Source organism: Rhincodon typus, chromosome 10, assembly GCF_021869965.1.
Source record: "Rhincodon typus isolate 14 chromosome 10, sRhiTyp1.1, whole genome shotgun sequence".
In the NCBI taxonomy this organism is placed as follows: Eukaryota; Metazoa; Chordata; class Chondrichthyes; order Orectolobiformes; family Rhincodontidae; genus Rhincodon; species Rhincodon typus.
Window position 1 is genome coordinate 2,212,384 of NC_063341.1, and position 17,513 is coordinate 2,229,896.

Below are 17,513 nucleotides of genomic sequence, written 5' to 3' on the forward strand. Positions count from 1 at the left end.
GGGGTGTCAAAAATTCAATCTGATGCTCCACTTACAAGGAACGAGCAGAGGAATATGAAGGAGACAAAATAGAAATAAGCAAAGTCGGTGCCACAGCGGTGCTCTGAGGAACCCTCACATCTCTTCTCACTCAGGCATGCCAGCATGATCTCCTGCCATGACTCCCCTGTCGCACTCCTGCAACATAAATACAAGCTCCATTAGTCTGGGGGCACACACCGGGCAATGGGGACAGAGACGGGCCAATGGGGACATGCACTGGGCAATGGGGACAGAGACTGGACAATGGGGACATGCACTGGGCAATGGGGTCATGCACTGGGCAATAGGGACAGAGACTGGGCAATGGGGACAGAGACTGGGCAATGGAGACATGCGCTGGGCAATGGGGACAGAGACTGGGCAATGGGGACATTCACTGGGCAATGGGGACATGCACTGGGCAATGGGGACAGAGACTGGACAGTGGGGACAGAGACTGGGCAATGGGGACAGAGACTGGACAATGGAGACAGAGACTGGACAATGGGGACAGAGACTGGGCAATGGAGACAGAGACTGGACAATGGGGACAGAGACTGGACAATGGGACAGAGACTGGGCAATGGAGATGAACACTGGGACAGAAAGCTACTTAGATGAATAAAAACAAATAGCCCATGTTTCCATAGTTATTTCAAAAAACGAAAGAGGTGACAAAGTGATCAAGTGATCCCCAGAAAGTGGGTCTGGGAATGAACAATGGAAAATAAGAACAAGGCAGATGAACTATATCAATTGTGTCAGTTGTCAAAGGGAACCTGTGGATGTATTGTACTTGGATTTCCAGAAGACACTTGATAAGGTGCCATAGCAAAGGTTATGGTGAAAAATGAAAACTTTATGGTGTAAGGGGTGACATATTGGCATGGATTGAAGATTGGCTCGCTAACAGAAAGTACAGCGGAGGTGTAAATGGTGTTTTTCAGTTCAGGACAGAGACACTGGTCAATGCACAAATATCGCTCTGAGAGACGCAGCGGACTGAGAAATACCAGTCAGGGAGAGAGAGAGGGAGCGAAAGAAAAGGAGAGAGAGTGAGGGAAAGGGGGAGAGAGAGAGAGGACTGAGAGATACCAGTCAGTGTACAGAAATCTCCCTGAGAGGCAGGAGACTGAGACACCAGTCAGTGTACAGAAATCTCCCTGAGAGACAGGAGACTGAGACACCAGTCAGTGTACAGAAATTTCCCTGAGAGACAGGAGACTGAGACACCAGTCAGTGTACAGAAATCTCCCTGAGAGGCAGGAGACTGAGACACCAGTCAGTGCACAGAAATCTCCCTGAGAGACAGGAGACTGAGACACCAGTCCGTGTACAGAAATCTCCCTGAGAGGCAGGAGACTGAGACACCAGTCAGTGTACAAATATCTGCCTGAGAGACAGAGGGGACTCAGAGACATCAGCCAGTGTACAGGTATCTACCTGAGAGAGAGGTGGGGGGACTGAGAGACACCAGTGAGCGTACAGATATCTCTCCAAGATAGGGAGAGTGGGGTCTGAGAGACATCAGTCAGGGTACAGATATCTCCGAGTGAGAGTGAGAGAGGGGTGGGCGGGGGGACGCGGTTACTGAAAGACACCAGTCAGTGTACAGATATCTCCCTAAAAGAGAGAGAGGGGACTGAGAGACACCACGTCTGTACACAGATACCTCCCGGAGTGTGTGGGTCTCAGCAATCCCGAGTAACATACTAACATCTCTTATTGTCTGTTCTGAGAGTGTTCTAACAGAAAGTACAGCGTAGGTGTAAATGGTGTTTTTCAGTTCAGGAAGATGTAATATGCAGTGCGGCACAGGGATTAGTGCTGGGGCATCAACCTTTTACAACTTACGCAAATGACTTGGATGAAGGTATGGTTGCAAAATTTGTGTTGTGAAAAGGACACATGGAGGTTACAAAGAGATATAGGTAAGTGAATTGTGAAAGATATGCCAAATGGAGTGTAATGAGGAAAATGAGAAATTATCCATTCTGTCAGTAAGAATAAAAAGAGCATTATTGTCTAAAAGGAGAGAGATTTAAGAGCTCTGAGATACAAGGGCAGCTGCTTGTCTTAGTGACGTGAAAATGTTCGTTTACAGGTACAGCAAGTAATTAGGACATCTCACAGAATGTTATCAGTTATTGAGAGAGGAATACAATACAAAAGTCAGGAGGTTATGCCTTAGTTATACGGCCAATGGGAGAACTCCGTACAGTATTGGTCTTCTTATTTCAAGAAGGCTGTCAATGTATTGCAGGCAGTACAGAGAAGGTTTACCAGACTAATATCTGCAATGGGTGACATTTTACACTTTTCACTGTCTTTATTTATAGAGTCATAGAGTTAGACATCATGGAACCAGACCCATTGGTCCAACTAGTCCATGCTGACCATGTTCCCAAACTAAACTAGTCCCACTTGCCTGCGTTTAGCCCATATCCCTCCAAACCTTTCCAATTCATGTATATAGCCAAATACTTTTAAATGTTGTAACTGTACCTGCAACCACAACTTCCTCTGGCAGTTCCATTCCACACACAAACCACGCTGTGTAAAAAAGTTGCCCCTCATGTCTTTTCTTAAAACTTTCTCCTCTCACCTTAAAATTATGCCCCCTAGTTTTCAACTTTCCCATCCTACAGAAAAGTCCCTTGTCATTTACCTTATCTATGCCCCTCATGATTTTATAAACCTCTATAAGGTCACCTTCTCAACCTCCAGTGAAAGAAGTCCCTGCCTATCCAGCCTAGTTTTATAACTCAATCTCTCCATTCCCAGCAAATCTTTTCTGAACCCTCTCCTTATATCCTTAATAATATCCTTCCTACAGCAGGGTGACCAGAACTGCACACAGTAGTCCCGAAGAGGCTTCACCAATTTCCTGCACAACCTCAACATGACGTCCCAACTCCTACACTCAAAGGTCCGAGCAGTGAAGGCAAGCATGCTAAACGCCTTCTTAACCATCCTGCCTACCTGTGATGCAAATTTCAAAGAATTAGGTACCTGAATCTCTGGGTCTCTCTGTTCTACAACACTACCCAAGGCCCTATATTTAATTGTACAAGTCCTGTCCTTGTTTGTTTCACTAAAATGCAATACCTTGCAATCATCCAAATTAAACTCTGTCCGCCAATCCTCAGCCCATTGGCATAATTGATGAAGATCTCTTTGTTATCTTAGATAACCTTCTTCACTGTCCACTATATCACCAATTCTGGTGTCACCTGCAAACTTACTAACCAGGCTATTTATTAAATACCAGTGACAATAAATAACTCAATTCAATTCAATGACTGAAAGATAGAAAATCCTGAGGGGCCTTGACAGGGTGGATGGGGACAGGATGTTGAGCTGAATTGAATTGAATTGAATTACCTTTATTTCCTCTTGAGGGAGAATCTAGAATTAGGGGCCGCTACTTAAAACTAGGGATCGCTCAGCGAGAGATGAGGAGAATTTCTTTTCCCCTTGGGGTGTCATGGGTCTTTGGAAATGTTCCGGAAAAGATGGTGGAAGCAGAGTCCTTCAATATTTTTAAAGCAGAGTTAAATATCGCTTTGGTAGATGTTTTGGGAGTAGGTGGGAATACGGAGTAATCAGATCAGCCATGACTTTACTGAATGGTGGAGCAAGATGGACAGGCCAAATCGCCTATTCCTGCCCCTAATTCATACATCAGTAAAATCACCAGGCAGTAGGGGAAAGGTGCTGGGTTATGGGAAAAATCAGGATGTTGTGGGGATAAAGTAAGTTGCCCTGTTAAATGCATCATACCTTGGTTCTGTGACTCTTTCACAAGTTCAGGACCAATTTGCTGTAGGACTGCTCAGCATCCCCTCTATAGGAATGGTCAACATGGGAGACTGGGGAGACAATGGCCTAGTGGTGTTATCGCTAGCTATTAATCCAGAAACGCAGCTAATGTTCTGGGGACCGGTTTCAAATTGTGCCACGGCAGATGGTGGAATTTGAATTCAATAAAGAATCTGGAATTAAGGGTCTAATGATGACCATGAATCCATTGCTGATTGTCGGAAAAATCCATCTGGTTCACTAAAGTCCTTTAGGGAAGGGAACTGCCATCCTTACCTGGTCTGGCCTACATGTAACTCCAGACCCACAGAAATGTGGTTGACTCTTAACTGCCTTCTGGGTAATTAGGGATGGGTAATAAATGCTGGCCTAGCTAGAGAAGTCGACATTTTGTGTGTTAATTTAACGAAAAAGCAAGTCTGGTTCCTGGACAAAAGCTGTATTGTTACAGGTCAGTGTTGGAGGCCAGTGAAGTTGGAATCATCAGGAAAGTTATTGATGCTTTAATCTCAAAACTAACTTTCAGAGCATTTTAACAAGACTCTGCTTGCATCGGCCAATTACCTACTGGAAGATGCACCTTATTGATAGGTAAGAAATTCACAATAACTGACTCAAACATAATGGAACTAAGAGTGTAAAACACACTGAGAAAAACTGATTAGTACTCAGCAGTTTAACAGCGGGGAGGGCAGTGGTGGAATGGTAATGCCAGTCAATGAGAATCCACAGCCCTTGGAACATAGGTTCAAATCCCACCACAGCAGCAAGTGGGATCTAAATTCAATGGACATAAGAGCAAGGCTGAAGGGATTTTTGTAAAAAGCCATCGGTTTGTGAATGTCCTTTAAATGCTGACATATGAGTCCAGTCCCACAGCAATACGGTTGACTCTGAAATGGCCTCACAAGCCAAGTTGTATCAAACTATGACCGAGTCAAATAGGAAACCAGAAAGACCACCCACACATCAGAAATAACCGTGGCTGTGTTCACCCTGTTACATCCACCCCACTAACACTTGGGGGTTAGTGCCAAAATCGGGAGAGCTGTCTCACAGACAGTCAAACAACAGCCTGCCACAGTCACACTCACAGTATCAGACCTTACAGGCAATGTCCCAGGCACCACCATCACCGTCCCTGGGTATGTCCTGTCCCACCAGAAGGGCAGACCCAGCAGAGCTGGCAGCACAGTGGGATACAGTTAGGAGGAAGTTACACTGGGGGTCCTCAACATTGACTCCGGACCCCATGAAGTCATATGACACCAGGTTAAACATGGACGAGGAAACCTCCTGCTGATTACCACGTACCGTCCTCCCTCGGCTGATGAATCAGTCTCTCCTCCAGGTTGAACAGCACTTGGAGGAAGCACTGAGGGTGGTAAGGACACAGAATGTACTCTGGGTGGGGGATTTCAGCGCCCACCACTGGGAGTGGCTCGGCAGCAGCACGACTGATCGAGCTGGTCGGGTCCTAAAGGACATAGCTACTAGACTGGGACTGCAGCTGGTGGGGAAGGAACCAACAAGAGGGAGAAACATACTTGACTACATCCTTACCAATCTGCCAGCTGCAGATGCATCTATCCACAACAGTATGAACAACCACTGCTTCTTCATAGAGAGTCCCATCATTGGGGATAATATCGACCGTGTTGTGTGGCACTATCCCTGTGCTAAATGGGACAGACGTCACACAGATCTAGCAACTCAAGACTGGGCATCCATGAGGCGCTGTGGGCCATCAATAGCAGCAGAACTGTACTCTAGTACAATCTGTAACCTCATGGCCCGGCATATCCCCCACTCAACCATTACCATCAAGCCAAGGGATCAACCCTGGTTCAATGGAGAGTGCAGGAGGGCATGTCAGGAGCAGCACCAGGCGTAACTGAAGATGAGTTATCAACCTGGTAAAGCCACCAAACAGGACTACTTGCACGCCAAACAGCGAAAGCAGCAAGTGATAGACAGAGCTAAGCAACCCCACAACCAACGGATCAGATCTAAGCTCTGCAGTCCTGCCACATCCAGTCGTGAATGGTGGTGGACAATTAAACAACTCACTGGAGGAGGAGGCTCCACAAATATCCCCATCCTCAATGATGGAAGAGCCCGGCACATCAGCATCACAGATACCAGTCTTCAGCCAATTCAATTCATTCCACATGAAATGACAAAACAGTCGTAGGCCCTGGATACTGCAAAGGTTTTAGGCGATTCTGACAATAGTTACAGAAGACTTGTGGTTCAAAACTTGCTGCTTTCCTAGTCAAGCTCTTCCAGTATAGCTCAACACTGGTATCTACCCAACAATGTGGAAATTTGCCCAATCCTGTACACAAAAAGCAGGACAAATCCAACCCAGCCAATTACTGCCCCGTCAGTCCATTCTTGAGTAAAGCGAAGGAAGATGTCATCAACAGTGTTATGAAGCTGTATTTGAGTAAGTTTTCACTGTTGCTCAGTTCAGGTTCCACTAGCACCACTCAATTCCTGAGTATTGTTCTAAACATGGACAAAAGACGAGAGGTGAGGACAGACTGGAATCAATGGGTACTGGGAGCAAACTCGCCGCTGCTTGGAGTCATACCAGGCACATGGGAAGATGGGTGTGGTTGTCAGTCATCTCAGCTCCCGAAAGCTCTGCAGGAGTTCCTCAGGGTACTATCCTAGGCTCGACCATCTTCCCTCCATCATAAGGTCAGAAATGGGGATGTTCGCTGATGATTACACAATGTTCAGCACCATTCGCAACTCCTCAGATACTGAAGCAGTCCATGTTCAAATGCAACTAGGCCTGGACAATATCCAGGCTTGGGCTGACAAGTGGCAAGTAACATTCGTGCCACACAAATGCCAGGCTATGACCATCACCAATAAGAGACAATCTAACCATCGCCCCTTAACATTCAATGGTGTTACCATCACAGAATCCCACACTATCAACATCCCAGGATTTCCATTGACCAGAAACAAAACTGGACTCGCCATATAAATTACACAAGCAAGGTGAGAGGCTAGGAATTCTGCGGTGAGTAACTCACTTCCTGACTCCCCAAAGCCAGTTCTCCATCTACAAGGCACATGTCAAGAGTGTGATGGAATACTCCCCAGTTGCCTGGATGGGTGTAGCCCCAACAACACTCAAGAAACTTGGCATTAACCAGGACAGAGTAGCCCGTTTGATTGGCTCCACATCCACCACATTCAACTTTTATTCCCATCACCTGAGTGGCAGTAGCTTGTTCCATTTGCAAGATGCACTGGGCGGCATGGTGGCTCAATGGTTAGCACTGCTGCCTCACAGCGCCAGGGACCCGGGTTCGATTCCACCCTTGGCTGACTGTCAGTGTGGAGTTTACACATTCTCTGCGTGGGGTTCCTCCCACAGTCCAAAGATGTGTAGGTTAGGTGGACTGGCTGTGCTAAATTGCCTGTAGAGTTCAGGGGTGTGTAGATTAGGTGGGTTATAGGGGGATGGGTCTGGGTGGGATGCTCTGAGGGTCGGTGTGGACTTGTTGGGCCAAAGGGCCTGTTCCCACACTGTAGGGATTCTATGATCTATAAATTTACCAAGGCTCCTTAGACAGCACCTTCCAAACCCACAACCACTTCTATTTAGAATGACAAGGGCAGCAGATACTTGGGAACACCATTCCCTGCAATTTCCCCTCCAGGCCACTCACAATCCTGACTTGGAAATATATCGCCGTTCCTTCACTGTCGCTGGGTCAAAATGCTGGAATTCCCTCCCTAAGGGCATTGTGGGTCTACCTACAGGACATGGCCTGTAGCAGTTCAAGAAGGTAGCTCACCACCAACTTCACCAGGGCCACTAGGGACGGGTAATAAATGCTGATGCCCGCACCAAGGAGAAAGTTTTGCAGATTCTGGAAATCTGCTCTAACGTTTTTGAGCTCGCAAACCACTCTCCGCACAGACGCATCTTTTCAGTATTTTAGCTTTTACCGCGAAGAATGGTTTTGCAGAGTATGAGGAATGACACTGATCTTGATGAGTGTGGATAGATGTACCTTTGCTCATTAGCTTGAGTTCAGTCTTATTCATTTCCATTCATTTCTGGAATGCCTTAGTGTCTGAAAGCTACTCTGTGTTGCAACTGAACACAACAGAATGGCTTTCGGAACACGTCAGAGGGCAGTTAAGACTCAGCTATGTTGATACGAGACTCGAGGCACCCGGTAGGTAGGGCAGGTTTCCTTCCTTAATAAGCTGGAGTTTCACTACAATCCAACAACACAAGCAACTCCTTATTTCAGCACTGAACAGATCTGGACAGAAAGTTGTTAGTGCATTAAAAAGACTCGTGTTTACTTCCTGCTTTTTATCACCAGTGCCATTATGCTTTCCAGCCGATTAAATACTTTTGAAGTACTTAAACACTTCAAAAGCTTTGTGACTGGAGGAAATGTTGCAGCCACTTTCTGCACAGCAAGTTGCCACAAACAATAGGTGTTAGCAATTAGATAACCTGAATTTGTGATGTTGATTGAGGGATAGAATTGGTCAGGAACCCTAGGGATAACTTCCCTGCTCTTTTTCAATCGCTGAGTGCAGGATCTTTCTTACATCCACCTGAGGGGGCAGATGAAGGCTCAGCCTAATGTCTCAGCCAAACGACGGCACCTCTGACCCTGCTGCAATTCCTCACCACTGCTCTGGACCGAACGTTCGGTGTCTTTGCTCACTTTGAGGAGTGGGGCGTGAACCCAGAAACCTTGTGAGTCAGAGGCAAGGGCTGGGACTGTAAAACACCACGTGGCTTTCCTCTTTGGGACTGCAAATGGTAAAGGGAGTCGAGAGGCCTTTGAGTAAAGATGTTCTGCCTCTTGACAGCCCTCTCATCATAAAAAAAAACTGTCTACAGCAGGTTCCTCAAGGTGCTGGAGCAGTACCACCAACACTGCCCGCACAAGATTCAGCGTATCCACTGGGAAGAAAGACGCACCACCACCACCAGTGCCCTCGAACAGGTCAACATTCCCAGCATTGAGGCACTGACCACCTTTGATAGGCTACGATGGGCTGGGCACACCGTCCACATGACCGACCCGAGACTCGCCGAGCTCTACTCCCAGCTCTGAAGCGGCAGGTGGGCTCTGGGCAGACGGAGGAAACGCTTCGGTGATCCCCTCAAGGCCTCACTGGCGAAGTGCGGCATTCCCCACAGGCACCTGGGAATCGCTGGCCCGAGACCGACCAAAGTCCCGGAGAATCCGGGAAGGCGTCGAGCGCATTGCCTCACCCACACCTTTCCCGTGACCACCACCTGCCCCCAGTGTCCTGCGGTAGCCACATCGGTCTGTACAGCTACCAACGCACTCACCCTGACAGTGGAAGAGAGTCACCTCCATCTGCCAGGGACCGCCAATGAATGAATGAATAAACTGCAACTCAATGAAAGATGCAGGTGCAAGGGCAGTGGAAAACATCCAGAACCTACAAACTGAAAGCATCCATCTCTCTCTCTCTACCCTCTCCACCCCAGCCCAACGTAGGGAAAAGACAGAAAAACCCAGAATGCTGAAAAGGAAGTGAAGAATGGCCATCGTTTTACAGACATTGCATGTGATTTGTGCTAAACGAAATCCAAAGGAATTGAGAGAATTAAGTTAACCCCATCCTAGTCATCTGAACTTTTGATCTTCAGGATTTTGTTTACACTGTCTCTATCCTTTGACCACCCATAATATCTGCCAAACTCTGTGTTTTGTCTGTTTTCATCGTGATTGTGTGTGAGAGAGTGAGAGAAAGACAGAAAGAGAGACAGACAGAGAGAGAGAAAGAGAGAGAGACAGGGAGAGACAGAAAGTAAGTGTGTGCGTGTCTGTGTGTTTGTCTGTGTGTGTGTGTATAAGTATTTGGGATTCTGAAGTGGGGTGTAGTTCAGGATATGTAGTAGTAGTTGAGATACAGGATCTTTTCTCTGCTCTTGTTAAAGTTAAGTGTGTTACCTTAACTAGAGTCTTTTTCTGATACAAATGAAACCTGTTGTGAATTGTTTTTGTCCTGAATACCGATCAGTCAAGAAAACAGGCCATTCTGAAAATTTAATTGGATTTGACACACGTTGGGACAGCTTGGGAACAGGGTGGCCCTGTTTTGGACACACTCTTCCAACTTGTTTGAAACATACCACCGAGCCATGACTGACACGGCTAACTGAAAAATTTGGGTTTTTTCTAATACTAAATACCTATTTTTTTCTTAACAACAAGTTAATGAAAGTGCGACATGTCCTAGGTCAGCGTGGAATGGAATGCGCTGCTTGGAAGGTAGAGACAGTTTTGATTGAGGCATTCAAGAGGACGTTTGGATGGTGTGACAGTAATTTGCCTTTAAGAGGGATTTGTTCTGTGCTGTTTCTCTTGCAGAGAGGTGTTGCCAGAGTAGCACCAGAATGTCTGCTTCAGAACCAGTGGTAAACAGCTTTGAGCTCTCTGAGTGTTTTTCTTTAAATTAGACAAAAGAAGCATGAATGGGTGGAGTCAGGCTCACACAGACCCAGGGTTTTAGTTTGGCTTTCAGTTTTTGGGGCTTGAAACTGATAGATACAGCTCTGTCTCTGCTGCAGCAAAATGCTGGCATTCTCTCTCTGTTCATTTCTCTTGGACTGGTTATAGATCTTGAGGAAAATCAATTTTGCTGAATTTGCCTTTGCCAAGGGTGTGTTTATAGGGTGCTATACTGGAACAGTTGATGATTAGTAGTTAATTAACATATTATTTTATTACATATTTCAGTAGAGTTAAAGTTGTGCCAAATCTCATTTTTCTGTTTGTATTTTAACTGTTGTAAGAATAGAGTGTGTTTTGCTTAAAGCCTAGTCATGGACCAATTGAAAAAACAGTGCCTTACACTTGCCTTCAAATGAAATAAAAAAGTTAGGGTCTAGGATATCTCCTTGATATAGTTTAAGGGGGTTTGGTTTGGTCCATAACAATATGTATTTGGTTAGAAATGGAGGGCAGGAACATGGAGATTGGCACCAAGCAATAGCACCAATGTTTGCAATGGCCTGCATAATGAGACTTTAATTCTGTGATGGATGGTTTGTTTTGTCTAGTGGACAAACCTCTCAGAGAATGATTGCTGGCAGAGGAGCATCCCAGTGCAGAAAAGACACTATTAGCGGGGCTTCTTGGAACAATGTAACCACCTATTTCAAAGCATCCAACCAGCTCTACGCAACTTTCCCTGACTAAAGGAGGGTAACGCACCTGAACAACAGCATCAAAGCATTGAAGAAAGTGTGGAAGTTGTTGTGTCGGTTAATGGGGGTACTGTCATCCAGGCCGATGTTTCCAAAGAGCTGTGGGAATTCCAGGAAGAGATTGAGACAGTTCTGTTAGTCAGCACGCAGAACACTGGCTCAGTGTAACTCACAGTCTTCGGTTCGCATGCAAACCCTTTCGCTGTACTCAAGGCTCATACCTGCATCCCAATGATGGCGTAGATGAAGAACAACATGGCAATCAGCAGGCAGACATATGGGAGGGCCTGTGGAAGAGAACATGGACTCAACACGAACGTTTCATCATGTTCATTACAGCATGGCAGACATAAACAGGAAAGACCAAATCTGCTTTCAAAACACACCAGCACCACAGCATTTATGCTCATCAACAGAGCATTGATACTCCACCGCCAGAGCATTGATACTCCATCGACAGAGCACTGATACTCCGGCACTAGATCATTAATACTCCACCACCAGAGCACTGATACTCCATCAACAGAGCAATGATACTCCACTGCCAGAGCATTGATACTCCATCAGCAGAGCACTGATACTCCTGCACCAGTGCATTGAATCTCCACCACTACAGCACCGATACTCTACCATTACCGTACTGCTCCCTGGACAGTAAGGTGCCGGTGTAACAGGACCTGGGCAGTGGCGTCCCTAGCCTCACTCTGATTGCTGTTTCCATGTCTGGCTGTGCTGTTTACCTTGAAGGACTGCACAAAGGTCCAGAGGAGAATCCGAATGGTGTAGCCCTGGCGCAGCAGCTTGATCAGTCGAGCAGCACGGAACAGTTTCAGGAAGCTCAGGTTCACAAACTTCAGCTGCACAGAGATTGGAACGTTAGATCAGAGGCTACTCTTTCACCATCTGGATTGCCATGATCACAACTGTCTCACTGCACGCTCAGTGCCCCAAAGCCCTCTCTGTGCCCCATTAGACCTTCAGTGACATGCCCATCCTATCAGTGTCTTACATCTTCTCACACACTGTTCACCAAATTGTGGTGTCCCTCCCTCTCTCTTTCCCCCTCTATTTGCCCTGATCCCTCTCTCTTTCTTTTTTGCTCTCCGTCTCTCTTCCCATACTTCTCTTTCTCTCCCCTGTCTCTCCATTAATTCCTCTCTCTATCTCATCGCTCTCTCTCTCTCTCTTCCCACACTCTCACTCTCTCCCCCTTCCTCCTTTCTCTCAGCTCCTGTCTCTCCGCCCCTTCCTGTTCTATCTCCTCTTAGCCTTCTCTCTACCGCCCTCCCCTGTCTCTCTTCCCTCTTTCTCCTGTCCCTCTCCTCTCCTACCTCCCCTCTCGCTATACCTCTCCCTCCTCTGTCTCCCCCCCTCCCCTCCTCTCTCCTCTATCCCCTCTCTCTCTTTCTCTACCTCGTCCCTCTCTCTCTCTCCTCTCCCGTCTCTCTGGTGTTTCCGCCCCTCAACCCTCCCCCAGACTCTCCCCACCTCCCCTCTCTCACTTCCCCTCCCCTCACTCACTCTCTCTCTTCCCTCTCTCTATCTCTCTCACTATCTCTCTCTCTCTCCCCCCAAACCCCCAACTCCCTCCCTTTCCTTCTCAAACCTGGATGGGATTAATAGAACGTACTTTGCACTCGTTAACGATGATCTCACTGATGCTGCCCACCACCGTCACAAAGTCAAATACGTTCCAGGAATCTCGGAAGTAATTCTGGGGGAATGGAATGAACACAAGGCGTCAGGACAGCAAGCAAGGAGTCACTCAGATCAACAAACAGGAACGACAGCTTCGCTCCACCTTCACATGGACAGGTGGCTGGGACAGTCCGAGCCTGAACCCCTTGTGTCACTCACACTGCAGATCGATCACGTGTACCACCCCATTATTGTCTCTCTACACAGGGTTCAGCTATACTTTCCCATCTGGTGCACTGAACACTCCCAGGACAGGGACAGCACGGGGTTAGATACAGAATAAAGCTCCCTCTGCACTGTACCCCATCAAACACTCCCAGGACAGGGACAGCATGGGGTTAGATACAGAGTAAAGCTGCCTCTGCACTGTCCCCCATCAAACACTCCCAGGGCAGGGACAGCACGGGGTTAGATACAGAGTAAAGCTGCCTGTACAGTGTCCCCCCCCCCATCAAACACTCCTAGGGACAGGGACAGCACACGGTTAGATACAGAGTAAAGCTCCCTCTGCACTGTCCCCCATCAAACACTCCCAGGGCAGGGACAGCACAGGGTTAGGTACAGAATAAAGCTGCCTCTGGCTGTCCCCCATCAAACGCTCCCAGGACAGGGGCAGCACGGGATTAGATACAGAGTAAAGCTCCCTCTGCACTGTCCCCCATCAAACATTCCCAGGACAGGGATAGCACGGGGTTAGATACAGAGTAAAGCTGCCTCTGGCTGTCCCCCATCAAACACTCCCAGCTCAGGGACAGCACAGGGTTAGGTACAGAGTACAGCTCGCTCCACTTCCTGACCCTCTGTTGTCCCTTTGCTGCAAGCAGCCCTGAAAGATTCCACACGATCCCATACAGATCCCGAACCCCGTTGCTGAGGGACCATGTATGTTTGATTGCACACTCCATGGAACCTCACCCACTGTGTTTAACTCGCGATATTGTTCTCCTCAAAGCGGTTATCTTGCTATTTGCTCACCAGGAATCCGAAGGCAATGATTTTGAGGACACACTCAAGTGTGAAGCTGATGGTGAAGGCGATGTTCATAAATTTCAGGACAGTAACGAAGCCCGGTGGTGGGGAATGATGCTGCAGTGAGAACACACACAGTGAATGGACCCTCTCTTGGAGCAGTGACCTCACATCACTCAGACCAATACAGAAAGTAGTCAATCAAGAACATCAGGCTGAACTCCATCCACTCAAAAACAGCCTAGAACAGTGAGTGTGCGTCGACCAGAACCCAAACAATGCACACTATTCTGACAGCACAAATCAGGGTCAGATCAGGATGGGCAAGGCAAGAGAGAAAGCTTGGTGGTGCATTGGAGGGAACTGTAGCGCTGTGAAAGTAAGAATTAATTCAGCAGTGACAGCCTGATTTGCTGGGAGAAAATCCAGCGTAAGCAAGCGATCTCCAAACTGCACAGTTAGATCTGGAATACCTGGCGATAAGCAGCATTACGCAGTTAGAGCCAGCATCATCAAGAGAGAGACAGCAAGAGACATTACCCAGAGAGAAAGCATAGCCAGAGAGAGAGAGGTACAGCATTACACACAGAGAGAGTGACAGCATTACCCAAGGAGACAGAGAAAGAGAGAGAGAGAGAAAGAGATAGCATTGCACAGTGGGAGAGAGAGAGAAAGAGGTAGGATCACCCAGACACAGAGGAACAGCATGACACAGAGAGAGAGATAGAGAGAGAGAGAGAGACAGCATTACCCAGAGAGATAGAGAGAGAGAGAGAGTGAGAGAGAGAGTAAGTAAGCATTACCCAGAGACAGAGAGAGTGAGAAAGCTAGAGAGGGAGACAGCATTACCCAGACAGAGGGAGAGTGACGGCATTACGCAGAGCGAGACAGAAAGAGAGCAAACGCACAGAGACAGCAGTAGCCAGAGAGAGAGAGAGAAAGAGCATGACAGAGTGAGGGAGCATTACCCAGAGAGAGAGAGGAACAGCATTACCCAGAGAGATGGAGAGAGACAGTATTACCCAGAGAGAGGAAGGGGAGGAGAGAAAGAAAGGGAGGGAGAGAGAGAGAGACATCATTACCCGCGGAGAGACAGGATTTCCCAATTAAAACCTGCAATACAAGTATTACAGATTATTTCGCCATTTGTGAACAAGTGCTACCCAGTTTAGAGAGTGTAACTCAACGTGACTTAACATTGTCAGTTCTGGTCTGGTTTAAACTGTGTTTTTCAGTTTACCATAAATTACCGAATAACCCTGTTACTTAGCAGTAGCCATCATTTCTCCATGTCTGGGACATTCTGAGATGTCAGCCAGTGTGACGCTGTGTCACCCAGACTTCCATATTGTGAAGCCTACCTTCATCATGAGGACAACGGTGTTTAGTGCTATCATCGTCAAGATGGTGTACTCGAAGGAAGGGGACACCACGAAGTGCCAGACTCTGTACTGGAAGGTCTGTCTGTTCTGTGGCATGTATCTTGTCAAGGGTTTGGCACTGATGGCAAACTCGATGCAGGCTCTCTGGGGATAAAGCAGAGACAGTAAAAACAGGGGCATAGAGATTGAAAAGATCTTTCCACACGATGCATCTGGATCACTCCTATTCCTGGATCTCTTGTTGGACAAGTGAAAGGCAGGAGATTGATTTGATTTGATTTATTATTGTCACATGTATCGAGATACAGTGAAAGTACTGCTTTACGTGTTTTCCAGGCAATTCATACCTTATATAAGTACATCTGGGTTATAGAACAGATTGCAGAATATAGTGTCACAGCTACAGAGAAGGTGCAGAGAAAGATCAACTCTGATATACAACAGGTCTGTTCATAAGTTTGATAACAACGGGGAAGAAACTGTTATTAAGTCTGTTGGTATGTGTTTTCAAACTTTTGTACCTTCTGTGAGAATTATGAGGGAGTGTAAGTTGAAAGTGCAAGGGGTCAAAGAAATTGTAAAGGTGAGAGTTAGCAATCCAGGGGGAATTACTGTTGGAGGGGTCAGAATGGGAGAAAGGGAAACAGGACAAAAGAGAGGGAGTGTGTGAGACAGACAGTTAAAAAAAGAGAGAGAATACACCTCATTTTTCTCCAGACTGCTCTCCTCCAGCATCTTGTCTCCCTGCTCCTGGAAAGTGATGATGATCAACGCCACAAAGATATTGACGAAGAAGAAGGGGAAGACAACGAAATAGACAATGTAGAAGATGGACATTTCCATTCTGTTCCCCGGAATGGGTCCTTGGTCTACTTCCGTCACATCCACTGAATGCTGCAGGACCCTGCAACATAGGTTAACACATTAATACCATCATCACAAACTATATTCTGTATGCCCAAAATCAATGAGCAAGATGCAAACTGACTGGTCTCTCTCAGTCCCCCCTCTCTCAGAGAGATGAGTGCACTTACTTATGTCTCTTAGCTCCATCTCTCACTCTCTCTCAGGGAGATATCTGTACATTGACTGGTGTCTCTCAGTCCCCTCTCTTGCTCAGGGAGATATCTGTACACTGGCTGGTGTCTCTCAGTCCCCTATCTCTCTCTCAGGGAGATACCAGTACACTGGCTGGTGTCTCTCTGTCCCCTTTCTCTCCCTCAGGGAGATACCTGTACACTGACTCGTGTCTCTCTATTCCTTTCCAGCAAGTAGGTGAGGCTGATAAAACATTGGAATTGTTGATGAGTACTCTGATCTTTGTGGGTGTCCGTTATGTCGGTCCCTAATCTGACCAAGCTCTAAGTGACACCGTGATTCCCGGCTCTTTGGGAACGGAATTCCAGATTTCCCCAGCTGCCTGACATTGACCAGGAACCGGCAGCATTTTAATAATGACACCACAGCCCTTTGCTCTCAATCCCCCTTCCTGAGGGTGCACTGATGTCTCTGAACCCCGATAACTTCCTCTGCCATCTGGCTAGTGTCACAGGTTGATCACCTGAGTCCCCGTGACTCCAGGTCTCGTCCGGCCCATGTGTCCCTGCGATGGAGCTATACAAAATGGTTTGACAGGGTCTGTCAGACAGTCATTGAGCTGCTGACAAAGGTGCGTTCTCTATGTACCCTAGTCAGTTTGTACTTACTGAGGCCAGCCCTCTCCTGTGGAGACAGTGAACAGTGTCAACAGGGCCCAGATGACGTTGTCGTAGTGAAAGTCGTAACGTTTCCACTCACGATCCACTACTTTATTCTCGGTCTCATAGACCACATACTGGCCTCTGAATCAGAAAACAGGAAAGCCGTAAGGTGACAAACATGCGCTCCCCTCCACATACACGAGAAATGTTCACACGCAAAACCCACACAGTGGCATGGCAACCACATGCACGTGTACACACACGTACGCTGGCCCAAACACAACACAAATTGACGCGCACGCCCACACACATGCACGCCCACACACGTGCATGCCCACACACGCGCACGCCCACACACACGCATGCCCACGCCCATACATGGCGCAGCAGGGCTGCTGAGAGTTTTACTTTTTACCCAGGCCATGCCAAAGGGCGAACCTTCCCTTTCAAGAGAGTTGTGTCTGCAATGGGAGAGGGTGTTTATCAGGCTCACGCAGAGAGGGTGACGGGCTCTGGGGAATGGGGCTGGGGGAGGGGGTAAAAGAATGCGGCATACTGAGCGATTGCACTGTCAAAGCCAGTGTTCGGGACATGGGCTTATCAAAGGCTATAGAAAGTATGCTCCATGATGTGGGAACTGTGTCACAGAGCTCATGTGAACACATACATGCATCACAAGTG

General features: G+C 47.4%; 1 protein-coding gene across 1 annotated transcript in view; it reads right to left on the reverse strand.

The window, feature by feature from the left end:
- LOC109915498 (probable voltage-dependent R-type calcium channel subunit alpha-1E) overlaps nucleotides 1-17,513 on the reverse strand; it is a 148,876-nt gene that overhangs the window by 49,965 nt on the left and 81,398 nt on the right. The window contains exons 22-30 of the mRNA XM_048602005.1: nucleotides 16,839-16,973; nucleotides 15,835-16,036; nucleotides 15,112-15,276; nucleotides 13,757-13,867; nucleotides 12,714-12,797; nucleotides 11,824-11,940; nucleotides 11,305-11,370; nucleotides 11,091-11,182; nucleotides 36-177 (exon numbers count right to left, since the gene is read on the reverse strand). Of these exons, the coding sequence (XP_048457962.1) occupies nucleotides 36-177; nucleotides 11,091-11,182; nucleotides 11,305-11,370; nucleotides 11,824-11,940; nucleotides 12,714-12,797; nucleotides 13,757-13,867; nucleotides 15,112-15,276; nucleotides 15,835-16,036; nucleotides 16,839-16,973 (1,114 nt within the window). The remainder of the gene's footprint in view (nucleotides 1-35; nucleotides 178-11,090; nucleotides 11,183-11,304; nucleotides 11,371-11,823; nucleotides 11,941-12,713; nucleotides 12,798-13,756; nucleotides 13,868-15,111; nucleotides 15,277-15,834; nucleotides 16,037-16,838; nucleotides 16,974-17,513) is intronic.